We start from the raw sequence: 14,622 nt of genomic DNA, 5'->3' as shown, positions 1-14,622 counted from the left end.
CATCTCTGATCACTGCAACCTCTGCATCCTGGGTCCAAGCAATTCTGCCTCAGCCTTCCGAGTAGCTGGGATTACAGGCGCCCACCACCACGCCCAGCTAATTTTTTGTATTTTTAGTAGAGACAGGATTTCATCATATTGGCCAGGATAGTCTCTGTCTCTTGACCTCGTGATCCACCCACCTCAGCCTCCTAAAGTGCTGGGATTACAGGGGTGAGCCACTGCGCCCGGCCTATTTATTTTGTAGACAGAGTCTCACTCTGTCGCCCAAGCTGGAGTACAGTGGCACGTTCTTGGCTCACTACAACCTCCACCTCCCGGGTTCAAGCAATTCTTCTGTCTTAGCCTCTCGAATAGCTGAGATTACAGCTGTCTGCCACCACACCCAGCTAATATTTGCATTTTTAGTAGAGACGGGATTTCACCATGTTGGCCAGGCCATTCTCGAACTCCTGATCTCAAGTGATCTACCTGCCCGCCTCAGCCTCCCAAAGTGCTGGGATTACAGGCATGAGTCATCACACCCAGCCCGAGAGTCTCTTCTATAACTCAGCACAGATGATCTATGAGACTCCAAAACTGCCTCCACCTGCTTCCCTGGGGCATTTCTTCTCTCCCTCAGGGCTGGTTTTCCCCAGGCTCCCACATTGGCTAGGCTTGATCTCTGTCTCCACCTTCCAACAGTGCATTCCAACAGAGGGAGATGGCCTGGGCTTGGGTCCCTGCCAGCTGTATGATCTTGAGCCTGGGATTAACATGCCCTGAGTTTCACTTCACACACCTGGCCACAAATGTGTTAATGCCTTCATGTCATCTGCTTCACTTAAGGATTAAATGTTTTTAATTTGATTATTTTTTTGTAGTGCTTGGATTACAGGCGTGAGCCACTACGCCCGGCCAATTTTTGTATTTTTAGTAGAGATGGGGTTTCTTTCTTTTTTTTTTTTTTTTTGAGATGCAGTCTCGCTCTCGCCCAGGCTGGAGTGCAATGGTGTGATCTCAGCTCACTCCAACCTCTGGCTCCCAGGATCAAGTGATTTTCCTGCCTCAGCCTCCCTAGTTGCTGGGATTAAAGGCATGCACCACCACAGCTGGCTAATTTTTGTATTTTTAGTAAAGACAGGGCTTCTCCATGTTGGTCAGGCTGGTCTTGAACTGTTGACCTCACGTAATCTGCCTGCCTTGGCCTCCCAAAGTACTGGGATTACAGATGTGAGCCCCTGCGCCCCGCCACTTGTTTATCTTTTAATTTCTTCTTTCAGATGGGTCTTGCTGTGTTGCCCAAGGTGGTCTGGAATTCCTGGTCTCAAGGAATCTTTCTGCTTCAGCTTCCGGAGTAGCCCCAAATAACCGACAGTTTTTTTTTTTTTTTTTTATTTTTGAGATGGAGTCTCGCTTTGTTTCCGAGGCTAGAGTGCAGTAGCGCAATCTCAGCTGACAGCAACCTCTGCGTCCAGGTTCAAGCAATTCTCCTGCCTCAGCCCCCCAAGTAGCTGGGATGACAGGTGTCCACCACCATGCCTGGCTAATTTTTTGTATTTTTAGTAGAGACGAGGTTCCACCATGTTGGCCAGACTGGTGTAAAACCCCTGACCTCAAGTGATCCGCTCACCTCAGCCTCCCAAAGTGCTAGGATTACAGGCAGGAGCCACCAACAATAGTTTTTTTGAGACGGAGTTTCGCTCTTGTTACCCAGGCTGGAGTGCAATGGCGCGATCTCGGCTCACTGCAACCTCCGCCTCCTGGGTTCAGGCAATTCTCCTACCTCAGCCTCCTTAGTTTTTTAAAAATTAAAATTAATGCAACAAATCCAAATGAAGACAGGATTCTTGATTTCCCCTTTTTGCCTCAGGCACCAATAAGGCTCAGTCCACCCTTGTCCTTTTTTTTTTTTTTTTTTGAGATGGAGTTTCACTCTTGTCATTCAGTTTGGAGTGCAGTTGCGAGATCTCCACTCACCACAGCCTCCACCTGCCAGGTTCCAGTGATTCTCCTGCCTCAGCCTCCTTGGTAGCTGGGACTATAGGCATGTGCCACCACATCCAGCTAATTTTTTGTATTTTTAAATACAAAATAACACGGTTGTTAGCCAGGATGGTCTTGATCTCCTGACCTGGTAATCTGCCTGCCTTGGCCTCCCAAAGTGCTGGGATTATAGGTGTGAGCCACTGCACCTGGTCTTTTTTTTTTTTTTTTTTGAGACAGAGTCTGGCTCTGTTGCCCAGGCTGGACTGTAGTGGCGTGATCTCAGCTCACTGCAACCTCTACCTCCCCGGTTCAAGTAGTACTTCCCAGATTCTCCTGCCTCAGCCTCCTCAGTAGCTGGGATTACAGGTGCCCACCACCATGTCTGGCTAAATTTTGTATTTTTAGTAGAGACAGTTTCACCATGTTGGCGAGGCCAGTCTCAAACTCCTGACCTCAGGTGATCCACCCACCTCAGCCCCAAAAAGTGCTGGGATTACAGGTGGGAGCCACTACGCCCGGCCTGCAAAACCCCATCTTTACAAAATTTTTAAAAATTAGCTGGGCATGATAGGTGACAGAACGACACTCGGAAGGAAGGAAGGGAGGGAGGAAGACAGGAGGGAGGAACTGAGGAATGGGAAGAAGGGAGCATGGTAGGAAAAGAAATCTGTCAGGAATGACCTGTTCCACCTCACGTTTCAGGTGACCTATGGTCTACCATGCTACTCCTAGGTATTTAAAGAAATGAAAATTTATCTTCCCTAAAATACTTGTACAGTACAAGGTTTATTAACAGTGGCCAAAGACCAGAAACAAACAATTGGCCAAGAACAGATGAGTGAAACTGTATTGGCCACATTGTAATATGGCCACACAATGGAATATTACTCAGCAATAAAAAGAATGAGCTGTTGATATCCCCACACCATAGACAACTCTCAAAACCACTTTGTTGGGCTGGGCGCAGTGGCTCATGCCTGTAATCGCGGCACTTTGGGAAGCCGAGGCAGGCGGATCACAAGGTCAGGAGTTCGAGACCAGCCTGGCCAACAGGGTGAAACCCCGTCTCTATTCAAAATATGAAAATTAGCAGGGTGTGGTGGCAGGCGCCTGTAGTCCCAGGTATTCAGGAGGCTGAGGCAGGAGAATTGCTTGAACCCGGGAGGTAGAGGTTATAGTGAGCTGAGATTGTGCCATTGCACTCCAGCCTGGAGGACAGAGTGAGACTCCGTCTTAAAACAAACAAAAAAACCCACAATACTTTGTTGGGGCCAGGCATGGTGGCTGATGTAATTCCAGCACTTCGGGAGGCTGAAGTGGGCGGAGCACATGAAGCCAGGAGTTCAAGACCACCCAGGCCAACATGGCGAAATCTCATCTCGACTAAAAATATGAAAATTAGCCAGGCGTGGTGGCGAGCGATTTTAGTCCCAGCTACTCAGGAGGCTGAGGCAGGAGAATCACTTGAACCCGGGAGGCGGAGGTTGCGGTGAGCTGAGACTGTGCCACTGCGCTCCAGTCTTGGTAACAGAGCGAGACTCTGTCTCAAAAAAAAAAAAAAAAAAAAAAATTGTTGAGCAAAAGTCAGACACAAAAGACAACTCTACTTAGGTGAAATTGAAGGAGACAAAGTATCCTGTGGTGATAAAATACAAATAGTACAAAATGTCCTCTCCGCTTGAGTCATTCCAAGCTCCCTGTTCTTTTCAGAGCTTTCACTATGGAAGACCACCAGGCCGCAGATTGAAAGCAACTCCGACAGTTCCAGTTTCGGCTGCCAGCGCCAAAGCCGCGCTTCGAAAGGGTGGGGAACACGCCGTGGGGCAATCATCTGGTCTTCAGTAAATATGGCGGCACCCATAGAGCGCCACACCCAGATCACAAGACCGCGCGCAATCTGCGCTCGTCTCAGTCGGCTCACTGTGGCGCGCCTACTTTTAGATTGACCAATGAACGCGAGGCGTAAGGCATGCCCTCTTTCTTTTCCTCTCCACCAATAATCTCCCGGTCCCTTCCACGGGACCCAATCACCGCTTCGGTCTCTCTTGAATGAGAAGGCAGCGGCCCAGTGAGCAGAGCTGTAGCCTGACGCAAGAGGCAGGAAGCGCGGCAGCTCGTGCCTGAGCGCCCGGCGGATAACCGAAGTCGGAAGACTCCCCTAGCAGCACGCGAAGAACGGCGAGCCGGGTGAGCGGCGGATCCCGGGCGCGGGGCCGCGGTGTGGAGCCGTCTCACTTGAGAACGGGAGGACGAGGGGAGACGTTGGGAGCTAAGGAGAGGAGGAGAAGGGGTCGCGAGACGAGGGGGTCGGGGCGGTTGGGTGTCTGGCGCTGTGTAGTGGCCGTTGGGCACCGGGGCGCATGTGCAGGGGCTGGGGCCTGCCGTTGGTGCTCGAGTTTCGGGGCCCGCTTCCGGGAGAGGCTGTTATGGCCGCCTGCGCTCTGAGCTCTGTTTAAAGTCTGCCACTCCTTCCGAATAGACCCCGCGGCGGCCTGGGGCTGCTGGGAGAGGGACGAGGGGGAGACGTCGGGATCTGGGGCCTGGTGGGAGAAGTCTGAGCTTCCAGATGTCAGGGGTTTCTTTGGGTCCGAGGAACTTCCCCCTTTCCCAGCCTACCTTCTTCTTCTATTTTTACGGGATTCGAGATGCTGAGATTTAGGACAAATAAGACTTCCTTTTGGAAGTAGGAGTCCCCAGTAAGGAATAAACTCCGGGGTGGAAAGCCTGCCTGGGGACACTTAAGGGTAAATGGGTACATGTGGCGTGTCTGGATTGTCAGTTCCTTGCTGTCACATTTCAAGTTCACCCGCCTCTGGCGCCTCAGCGGTCATGGCCATCCACTTCGGCGGGGAAAACCCCTCCACATCCTTTCCTGGTCTAATCTGTTTTGAGCTTTAGATCCTGTCCTTCCCGCTTTTTCGAAAATTTTGTATTTTAACAAACTTAATTTGTCCCAATTTCTTTCTCTCTCTCTTTTTTGAGACAGAGCCTTGCTCTGGCCAGGCTGGTCTCGAATTCCTGACCTCAAGTGATCCAGCCGCCTCACCTTTCAAAGCGCTGCGATTATAGGCGTGAGTCACCACGCCCAGCCCCAGTTTCTTTTTTTAAATTTCTTTTTCTTGAGAAAAGGTCTCCCTCTGTCACCCAGGCTGGAATGCCATGGCGCCATCACGGGCAGCCTGGATCTCCTGTCTCAAGCGATCCTCTTGGCACAGCCTCCCAAGTAGCTGGGACTACAGGCCCGTGCCACCACACCAGCTTAACTTTTTTAAACATTGTTTTTGCATAGACGGGGTCTCGACTTACTGTCCAGGTTGGTCTCAAACTCCTGGGTTCAAGCCATCCCCCCACCCTGGCCTCTCAAAGTGCTGGGGTTACAAGAGTGTGCCACCATGCCTGGTATATTTCCTTAAAATATACAATTTCTTAGCCACCTGGATTTAGAGCCCAGCATAGACTGTGGCTCTTCTCTACCCATGGATTGCTCAGGGGATGGCCCTATCTTGTGGCATGTCTCACCCTTTCCTCCCCTACCTTGCTCTCCTATCTGGTTACTTCTCTTTCATTTGGTGACTAGTTTTCCCTGCTGCTGGTCTTAACCTCCCACTTCATCAGTGGAATAAATTACAGTACCCTTGGGCAGATCCTGATGAGTCACTCAACTCCAACTTAATTAGTAATTCCCTATTGCTTAACAAATTAAGTACACAAGCTCTGGCGGGCTGTGGTGGGTGGCTCATGCCTGTAATCCCAGCACTTTGAGAGGTAGAGGCTGAAGGATTGCTTGAGTCCAGGAGTTCATGAGCAGCCTGGGAAACATGATGAAACCATGTTTCTACTACAGATACAAAAGTTAGTCAAGCATGGTGGTGTGCACCTCTAGTCCCAGCTACACAGGAGGCTGAGGTGGGAGACTTACCTGGGCCTGGGATGTCGAGGCTCCAGTGAGCTATGATTGCACCCCTGCACCCCAGCCTGGGTGACACAGCGAGACCCTGTCTCTAAGTAAATAAATAAAAGTACACATGCCCTGTGCCCCCCAGCTCTTCAGCTTTGTCTTCTGCCCTGACTTCAGCCAGCTGGTCCTACTCTCCATACCCCGAAAGGCTCTGGTGCTTTTTGGACTGACCTTTCTTGGCTCCTGTTCTTTTCCATGCTGTCTGGGAAGTGACCCCTTCAGATTGCCTGTTTGAAGGGTCAGATAAAGAGAGATGCTCAACTCTGCCTGAATGCCTTTATTCTAGTTCTATTTATTCAGCCATTGCTATGGAGTGCTTATCTGCTGTTCTAGACACAGGGCAGGGCTGACTGGAAGCGGTGCTTTTCTAGTTGATGCTGTAAGGAAATGTCTTTTTGGAGCAAAGGAGGCTCAAAAGAAGTGGGGGATTTGTGACCCTTCCAGACAGCAGGAACAGCAAAGGCAAAAGTGCTGAGGTGTGTTTGAGACAGCAGCAAGGCTGGTGGGTGAGGGGCAATGGAGGAGATGAGGTCTGAGTATACAGGAGCTGGGTCAGGAGGGGCCTTGTAGGCTGGGTTTGTGTGGACTTGAGTTTTTTTTCTGAGCACTGTGGGAACCCATGAAAAATTTTGAGCAGAATAGTGATGTGCCCTTAGGGGTTTTTCTTTTCTTTTTTTTTGTGAGACAGAGTCTCATTCTGTTGCCAGGCTGAAGTGCAGTGGCACAATCTCGGCTCACTGCAACCTACACCTCCCGGGTTCAAGCGATTCTCTGCCTCAGCCTCCCAAGTAGCTTGGATTATAGGCACCCACTACTGCATCTGGTTAATTTTTCGTATTTTTGGTAGAGACAGGATTTCACCGTGTTAGCCAGGATGGTCTTGATCTCCTGACCTTGTGATCCGCCTGCCTCGGCCTCCCAAAGTGCTGGGATTACAGGTGTGAGCCACCGCGCCTGGCCGGTTTTTGTTTTTTTTCTGTCTCACACTGTTGCGCAGGCTGGAGTGCAGTGGTTCGATCTCAGCTTGCTGCCATTCTCCTGCCTCAGCCTCCCCAGTGGTTGGGATTGCAGGTGCCTGTCACCACGCCTGGCAAATTTTTTGTATTTTTAGTAGACGGAGTTTCACCATGTTGGTCAGTCTGGTCCCGAACTCCTGACCTTAGGTGATCGCCCGCCTTGGCCTCCCAAAGTGCTGGGATTACAGGCATGAGTCACCGCACCCGGCCGTGACTTAGTTGGATAGGATCTGTCTGGCTGTTCTGGCGAGGGGATGGGGGATGGCAACAGGGGGAGCAGGGAGGAGGCTGATGGCTTTACTCAGGCAAGAGATGATGGCACCTACGTGTCCAGCTGACAGTGGTTAAGCAAAATGGAGTATATTCCTCAGATGGAAAATTAGGTGACCATAGAAAGAAATGAGGCCAGGCATAGTATGGTGGCCCACACGTGTAATCTCAGCACTTTGGAAGGCCAAGGTGGGTGGATCGCCTGAGCACAGAAGTTCGAGATCAGCCTGGGCAACATGGTGAAACCCAGTATCTACAACAATTACAAAAATTAGCCAGGCATGGTTGGCATGCGCCTGTAGCTGCTGCTACTAGGGAGGCTGAGGTGGGAGGATCACTTGAGTCCAGGAGGCAGAGGTTGAAGTGAGCTTTGATTGAGTCACTGCATTCCAGCCTGGGCAATAGAGCACGACCTTGTCTCAAAGGGAAAAAAAAGAAAGGAATGGAATACTGATGATGTGCTAGAGCGAGATGAACCTCCAAAACATTTTGCTAAGTGAAAGAAGTCAGACACAAAAAGTCACAAATTGTAAGATTCCCACAACAAGCAAACCCATGGAAACAGAAAGCACATGAGTGGTTGCCAGGAGCTGGGGTGCGGTGTTTAGGGGCTGATGGGTAAACGGTACAGGAGCTTTCATTTCGAGGTGAGGAAGTATTCTAAAATTCCACATGTAGTAGTGGTTGCACATGTCTGTGACTACACTGAAAACCACTGAATTTGCCAGGCATGGTGGCTCACACCTGTAATCCCCAGCACTTTGGGAGGCCAAGGCAGGCACATCACGAAGTCTGGAGTTTGAGACCAGCCTGACCAACATGGTGAAACCACCCCCCACCCCCACCCCATCAGCCACCTGTAATCCCAGCTACTCAGGAGGCTGAGGCAGGAGAGTTGCTTGACTCCAGGAGGCAGAGGTTGCAGTGAGCCGAGATTGCTCCACTGCACTCCAGTCTGGGCAACAGAATGAGACCCCATCTTAAAAAAAAAAACCAAAACACTGAATTGTCTACCTTAAGTGATGAGTTGTATAGCATGTAAATATCTCCTTAAAGCTTTTTTCTTTTTCTTTTTTTTGAGATGGAGTCTCTCTTGCCCAGGCTGGAGTGAAGTGGTGTGATCTCAGTTCACTACAACCTCCGCCTCCTGGGTTCAAACACTTCTCCTGCATCAGCCTCCCTAGTAGCTGGGATTACAGGGACCTGCCACCCACACCTGGCTAAATTTTTGTATTTTTAGTAGAGACAGGGTTTTACCAAGTTGGTCAGGCTGGTCTCAAACTCCTGACTTCAGGGCTGTCAAAATGATAGGATTACAGGCGTGAGCCACCTGTCAAGCTGTTCTATGGCCTGGCTCGTATAGCTGTTCTAATTTAAAAAACTAACGAACAGGTGATATTATTGGGGCCTGCAGGGTAGCATAGGTGAGAACTGGCCGGAGGGCCTTGGTGGGATTCACTGCCTGATGGACGGGGAGGCTGAGAGAGAAAACAGCCATTAAAAGAATGGAATTGCTGTTTCTGAGCCGGGAATGAGTGACAGTGGGCCAGAAATGGCTCCGGATCCTCAGCATCCAGCCTCACGAAGAAGTGTAGCAGCTGTAGCCCTTCTGCTCTATCCCCTCCCCCGACTAGAGTCTAGGGTAGGGGAGGAGAACAAAAGACAGTTGTCCTCATGTTTGGGTTCCTTGCACCCAGCAGGCACTTGGTATGCATTAGATTAATAAAGCAAAGAGGTGAGCAGACTTTGTATTAATTCCATTTTCCATCTCAGCTTTATTTTTATTGGCCCAGGCCCAATGGGAGGCCTTTCATGAGAACACTTAATCATCCCCCCTCGCAGACTACAGAGAGCGGGAGAAGCTGGTTGGGCAGACACTGCTTGCTCTCTCGAAAACTTAGTTCCTGCCAGCATCCTGCAGCCCCACCCTTAGGGTCTTTGGGCTCCTGCACCATGCAGGCCCAGTGGGTTCCTTGGGGAGTGATGGGGAGGGGGCTTCTCTGGGCTCGGTAGTCTGAGGAGGTTCATAGGAGCTGAGGCTTATGTGTCAAGGAGGTATTCATGCAGAGACTGGGGGCAGAGCATTTCTGGTGGTGACAGTGGGGTTCAAAGGCTTGGGGCAGGGGCTCCAGGGGTCTGAGCAGCTGAATAAGTCTAGGGATAGTGTGGGATGAGGTGGGCAGGGGTCAGACCAAGGGGATTGCCTGGCCTGTGGTGAGAGTTGGGATTTTAACTCTGGGAATCATGAGAAGCCCTTGAAGGTAGAGAGTGTTGAGTGTGTGGGCGTGGCCAGCAGGGCTTGGGAGAAAGATGGGGTGGCTTGGGGGTGGGGAGGTGGAGACAGCAGGCTAAGCTGCAGGTGCAGCCTAGGTGGAGCTGATGGGCTTGTGGAAGGAGGCGGCAGAGAATTCTGTTTTGATGAAGCTTTATCGTCCTTCTGTGCTCACTTGCGGGGCCCTGCCTGTCTCTGTCCTCAGCAGCATGGCAGAACAGGATGTGGAAAACGAGCTTTTGGATTACGACGAAGAGGAAGAGCCCCAGGCTCCTCAAGAGAGCACACCAGTTCCCCCTAAAAAAGACATCAAGGGATCCTATGTTTCCATCCACAGCTCTGGCTTCCGGGACTTTCTGCTGAAGCCAGAGCTCCTGCGGGCCATCGTGGACTGTGGCTTTGAGCATCCATCTGAGGGTACGCCTTCCGGGTGTCATCCTCTTGCCCAGGTTCTCTCACCAAGACAAGACTGGCGCTGCCCGCCCAGAGTGGTGCTGCATTGGGTGTGCCGTGGGTGAGGGAGGGGCCTTCCTGCCCCGAGGATCAGTTTTGCCCAGTGGGGCCTATGGCTGCCCTCGGCAGCAGGGTGCTCTGCTTTGACCAGGCGGATACCCTAGCCCTGCAGGTGTCTATGGCCTGGTCTGGACTTGGCCTCTTCTGATTGCCCTCACTGTGGGCCCCCAGCCACCTGGTGAGGAGCCTCCACGGGGGCACATCCAAGTTCTAGTTCCTCATGCTGTCCTTCTCCTACAGTCCAGCACGAGTGCATTCCCCAGGCCATCCTGGGCATGGACGTCCTGTGCCAGGCCAAGTCTGGGATGGGGAAGACGGCAGTCTTTGTGCTAGCCACCCTGCAACAGATAGAGCCCGTCAACGGACAGGTGGGTAGCCTCCTCCCTTCTCAGGCCCACCCTGCCTGTGGTGGCCAAAGTAGAATAGGCTGGATGCGGTGGCTCATACCTGTTACCCCAGCACTTTGGGAGGCTGAAGCTTGGAGGATCGCTTGAGCCCAGGAAGTTGAGGCTGTGTGTACTATGATCGTACCACTGCATTCCAGCCTGGGACACACAGGGAGACTCCATCTCAAAAAATAGTAAGAGTGTCTGGGCATAGTGGCTTACACCTGTAATCCCAGCACTTTGTGGGGCTGAGGTGGGTGGATCACCAGGTCAGGAGTTTGAGACCAACCCTGACCAACATGGTGAAACCCCATCTCTACTAAAAATACAAAAATTAGCTGGGTGTGGTGGTGGGTGTCCATAATCCCAGCTACTCGGGAGGCTGAGGCAGGAGAATCACTTCAACCTAGAAGGCAGAGGTGGCAGTAAGCCGGGATTGCGCCACTGCACTCCAGCCTGGGCAATAGAGCGAGACTCTTTTTATTTATTTATTTTTAAAGATGGGGTTTCACCATGTTGGTCAGGCTGGTCTTAAACTCCCGACCTCAGGTGATCCACCCGCCTTGGCCTCCAAAGTGCTTGGATTACAGGCGTGAGCCACCACGCCTGACCTAGAGTGAGACTCTTAAAGGAGTGCTTAGTTATAGCAAAAACCAGAAATTGATAATGCCAAAATAACTGGAAAGCACCCACAGTTTGCTCCTTGTCCCAGAGACGTGGCTGTGGTTTTGCTATGCCACTTACCTAGAGAGTGTTCATCTATGAAGGTAGGGTTGCCCCGACTACAGCTGTCACCTGTCCTGGCTGTCTTTGATCATTGTCTTGTTGTGCACCACCATCTTGGGGGAAAAACTCGAGTGAATTCTGGAGTCTCGCTCCCGAGTCATGCCAGGTGCACGTCATTGGGCTTTGTATTGGCCCACGTGCCCTCGTTATCTCGGTATATCCTGAAGGATGAAGGTGCTGTGGGGGGCTGTGGTGTGGTCCAGTATCTGGTAGCATGGGCAGGAAGGCCAGGGCAGCCCCAGTGCCGAGACTCAGGAAACCCTTAGAGAACTGGTCCCACATCCACTGGGCAGGCCAGATCTAACCATTATGCAGGCCATTTTCTTTCCTCATTTCGGGTCCTGATGTTAGGAGGCTGGGGTTTCAGTAGCTGTGGGAGGATGTAGGGAGTGAGGGGTGAGGAAGGGCTGTGGTGGGGGGAGGCATTTGGACTGCGCCTTCAAATGGCCTATGATGTGGGGTGCAGTGTGTCAGGGGGACTGGTGGGGTGGACTCTGGTGGGGAAGGGGTTAGGACACTGCTGACAGGAGAGACGCTCAAACACAGGCGGCAGAGGTTGCAATTAGCCGAGATGGCACCATTGCACTCCAGCGTGGGCAACAATAGCGAAACTCCATCTCAAAACAAGAAAAGGACACTGCCTGAAGGCCCTCTTTCCTGCTATACCCCAGGTGACGGTCCTGGTCATGTGCCACACGAGGGAGCTGGCCTTCCAGATCAGCAAGGAATATGAGCGCTTCTCCAAGTACATGCCCAGCGTCAAGGTGAGCCCCTTGCGCTGGACTAGGCCACGTCTTGGTCTCTGCAGCTTTGTTAGCCTCGGCTCTGGCCCAGCCAGCCTTTACCAAGCTTGGCAGGGGCAGCAGCCTTTGAGGTTTGTGGTGGTTTTTGCTCCTTAAAAGCCTGATGAATTATGCATGGCTCCCAGGAGCCTGCGCAGGTCCCAGCCTGGGGCTGCCTTTGAGTGGAGCCCTGGGAGGCACTCGGGCCTGCCTTGGTCCCCCGAGACTGCCTGTTCACAGGTGTTGACTAGGTATTGGCTGCTGGGGCCGTGCAGGTCGGGGCCTTGGACCAGACATCACCGTGGAACAACTTCCTCCTCATCCCTGTAGGTGTCTGTGTTCTTTGGGGGCCTCTCCATCAAGAAGGATGAAGAAGTGTTGAAGAAGAACTGTCCCCATGTTGTGGTGGGGACCCCGGGCCGCATCCTGGCGCTTGTGCGGAACAGAAGCTTCAGCCTAAAGAATGTGAAGCACTTTGTGCTGGACGAGTGTGACAAAATGCTGGAGCAGCTCGGTGAGTCCTCTGCCCTCACAGCGCCAGCTGGAGAGTCAGTGGCTAGGCAGGCCCATAGCAGGCAGAAGGCTCTTGAGTGGGTCACGTGGGCGGCCAGCACGTGGGGCTCCGTGCGTAATCTTAGGGAAAGCTCTGCCGCTGGCAGAGGGATGTGCTGCCTCTGAGCCTGAGCCGAATGGGACCGCAGGGCCCAAACAAACCCCTGTCCCTGCCTGGATGTAAAGGCACACACCCGTACCTCTAAGAGTGTGAGGCTTCAGCTACCTGTTGGGTTGGTTCTAGGCCCCACCTGCCTCAGACCTGTCAGGGCTGGTGGGAGATGGGCTTGTGTCCTGGGAGGCAGCTGCAGCTCTCACCCCAGCGGCTGTCTCTGCCTCAGGCTCCCCTCCCTGAAGCCTGGCTCGAGGCGCACGGGCACGGCTGCTCCGCGCCAGCGTGTAAGTGGATTGCAGCTCTTCCCGCGCCTGTGCTCACTGGCCACCCCCAACCCCTCAGGCACCAGGACTGGCCCCTCCCTCGGCTCACTCTGCCTTCATCGCAGTGCCACTGGCTCCCTGGCACAGGTTGGGAGGGGTCTGGGTCTGGTCTGGGGTGGGGGTCCTGCCTGGCAGGTGCTCATGCCCACCTGTGTCTTGCCCTCCCCACCCAGACATGCGGCGGGACGTGCAGGAGATCTTCCGCCTGACGCCACATGAGAAGCAGTGCATGATGTTCAGCGCCACCCTGAGCAAGGACATCAGGCCTGTGTGCAGGAAGTTCATGCAGGATGTGAGTAGGGCAAGAATGGCAGCTTCGGCCCTCCCCAGGGTCACGGAGCCTGGGGCCCCAGGACACCCACACGGCCCACATGGCACAGAGGATGCTGGGAGCCGGCGGAGCCTCCTTCCCTCCCCTCGGTCTTGTCAAACTGGGAGTCAGGCTTGGTCCACACCTGAGCCGGACCAGAGCTTACATCCAGCTTTTGGTAGAGCGATGTTTACTGAGGTCCGGTGCAGCAGGCCCTCTGGGAAGCGTCGCACAAAGGAGTCGCCTGCTGGAAAGTTCTGGGCGAGCGAGATGCCCAGAGGTGATCCCTGCCTGCCCCTCCCACCTCCCTTCCCACACAGCCCATGGAGGTGTTTGTGGATGATGAGACCAAGCTCACGCTGCACGGACTGCAGCAGCACTACGTCAAACTCAAAGACAGCGAGAAGAACCGGAAGCTCTTCGACCTCCTGGATGTGCTGGAGTTTAACCAGGTGACGCTTCCTTCAGCCCATCCTGGGGCTCTGGGCCGCCGGGACTGTGGCCCTGACCACCCCTCCTTCCCCAGGTGATAATCTTCGTCAAGTCAGTGCAGCGCTGCATGGCCCTGGCCCAGCTCCTCGTGGAGCAGAACTTCCCGGCCATTGCCATCCACCGGGGCATGGCCCAGGAGGAGCGGTGAGTGCCAGCCACCCGCCAAGGCTGCAGGGAGCGCCACCCAGGAGCCAGTGTCTGACGGCCTCCACTTGTTTCTTCTGCACCCAGCCTGTCGCGCTATCAGCAGTTCAAGGATTTCCAGCGGCGGATCCTGGTGGCCACCAATCTGTTTGGCCGAGGGATGGACATTGAGCGAGTCAACATTGTCTTTAACTACGACATGCCTGAGGACTCGGACACCTACCTGCACCGGGTGAGGGCCTCACGGGCGTGTTGCTCTCCGCTGGCGGTGGGGTGGGGCCCAAGTCCTGAGGAGGCATCTGTGGCCTGACCCTGATCCTGTGTGCCTGCAGGTGGCCCGGGCTGGTCGCTTTGGCACCAAAGGCCTAGCCATCACTTTTGTGTCTGACGAGAATGATGCCAAAATCCTCAATGACGTCCAGGACCGGTTTGAAGTTAATGTGGCAGAGCTTCCAGAGGAAATTGACATCTCCACATACAGTAAGTGCCTTGGGCAGGGTGGGGTTCTGGGGCAGAGGGTCCCTCCCTGGGCCCTTCGGCTCACTGCATCCTCTGTGTCTTACAGTTGAGCAGAGCCGGTAACCACCACGTGCCCTGCAAGTCCAGAGCCGCCAACCTGGAGCCTCCCGCATGCAGCTGTACCTCCTCCTTCCAGATGCCCCTGTTCAGAAGCTATAGATTGTGTAAGAATAAACTTGTATTATGGAAGCCTGGTTCCCACACCATCTGTTTCTT

At 53.3% G+C, this 14,622-nt stretch overlaps 1 protein-coding gene across 4 annotated transcripts; it reads left to right on the top strand.

Annotated features, from left to right (window-relative positions):
* Window positions 1-3,959: 3,959 nt before the first annotated feature.
* On the top strand, window positions 3,960-14,595 carry DDX39A (DExD-box helicase 39A). 4 transcript variants are annotated; one of them, XM_032265903.1, is made up of 12 exons: window positions 3,960-4,147; window positions 8,799-8,803; window positions 9,690-9,901; window positions 10,238-10,365; window positions 11,841-11,933; window positions 12,282-12,465; window positions 13,115-13,233; window positions 13,572-13,703; window positions 13,778-13,887; window positions 13,975-14,119; window positions 14,220-14,367; window positions 14,453-14,595. In XM_032265903.1, exons 3-12 carry the CDS (start codon window positions 9,694-9,696, stop codon window positions 14,467-14,469), a joined length of 1,284 nt encoding a protein of 427 aa, XP_032121794.1. In that variant the 5' UTR covers window positions 3,960-4,147; window positions 8,799-8,803; window positions 9,690-9,693; the 3' UTR covers window positions 14,470-14,595. The 4 variants fall into 4 exon arrangements, with proteins under 4 accessions (XP_032121794.1, XP_032121793.1, XP_032121792.1 ...); XM_032265902.1 differs by lacking the exon at window positions 8,799-8,803 and having other exon boundaries at window positions 3,960-4,155; XM_032265901.1 differs by lacking the exon at window positions 8,799-8,803 and having other exon boundaries at window positions 3,963-4,151; window positions 9,686-9,901.
* The last annotated feature ends 27 nt before the right edge of the window (window positions 14,596-14,622 follow it).

Source organism: Sapajus apella, unplaced genomic scaffold (assembly GCF_009761245.1).
Source record: "Sapajus apella isolate SASKATOON/1434 unplaced genomic scaffold, GSC_monkey_1.0 scaffold152, whole genome shotgun sequence".
Taxonomy (NCBI): domain Eukaryota; kingdom Metazoa; phylum Chordata; class Mammalia; order Primates; family Cebidae; genus Sapajus; species Sapajus apella.
The sequence above is the reverse complement of the archived record's forward strand: the minus strand, read 5'-3'. Positions and strand labels throughout refer to the sequence as shown.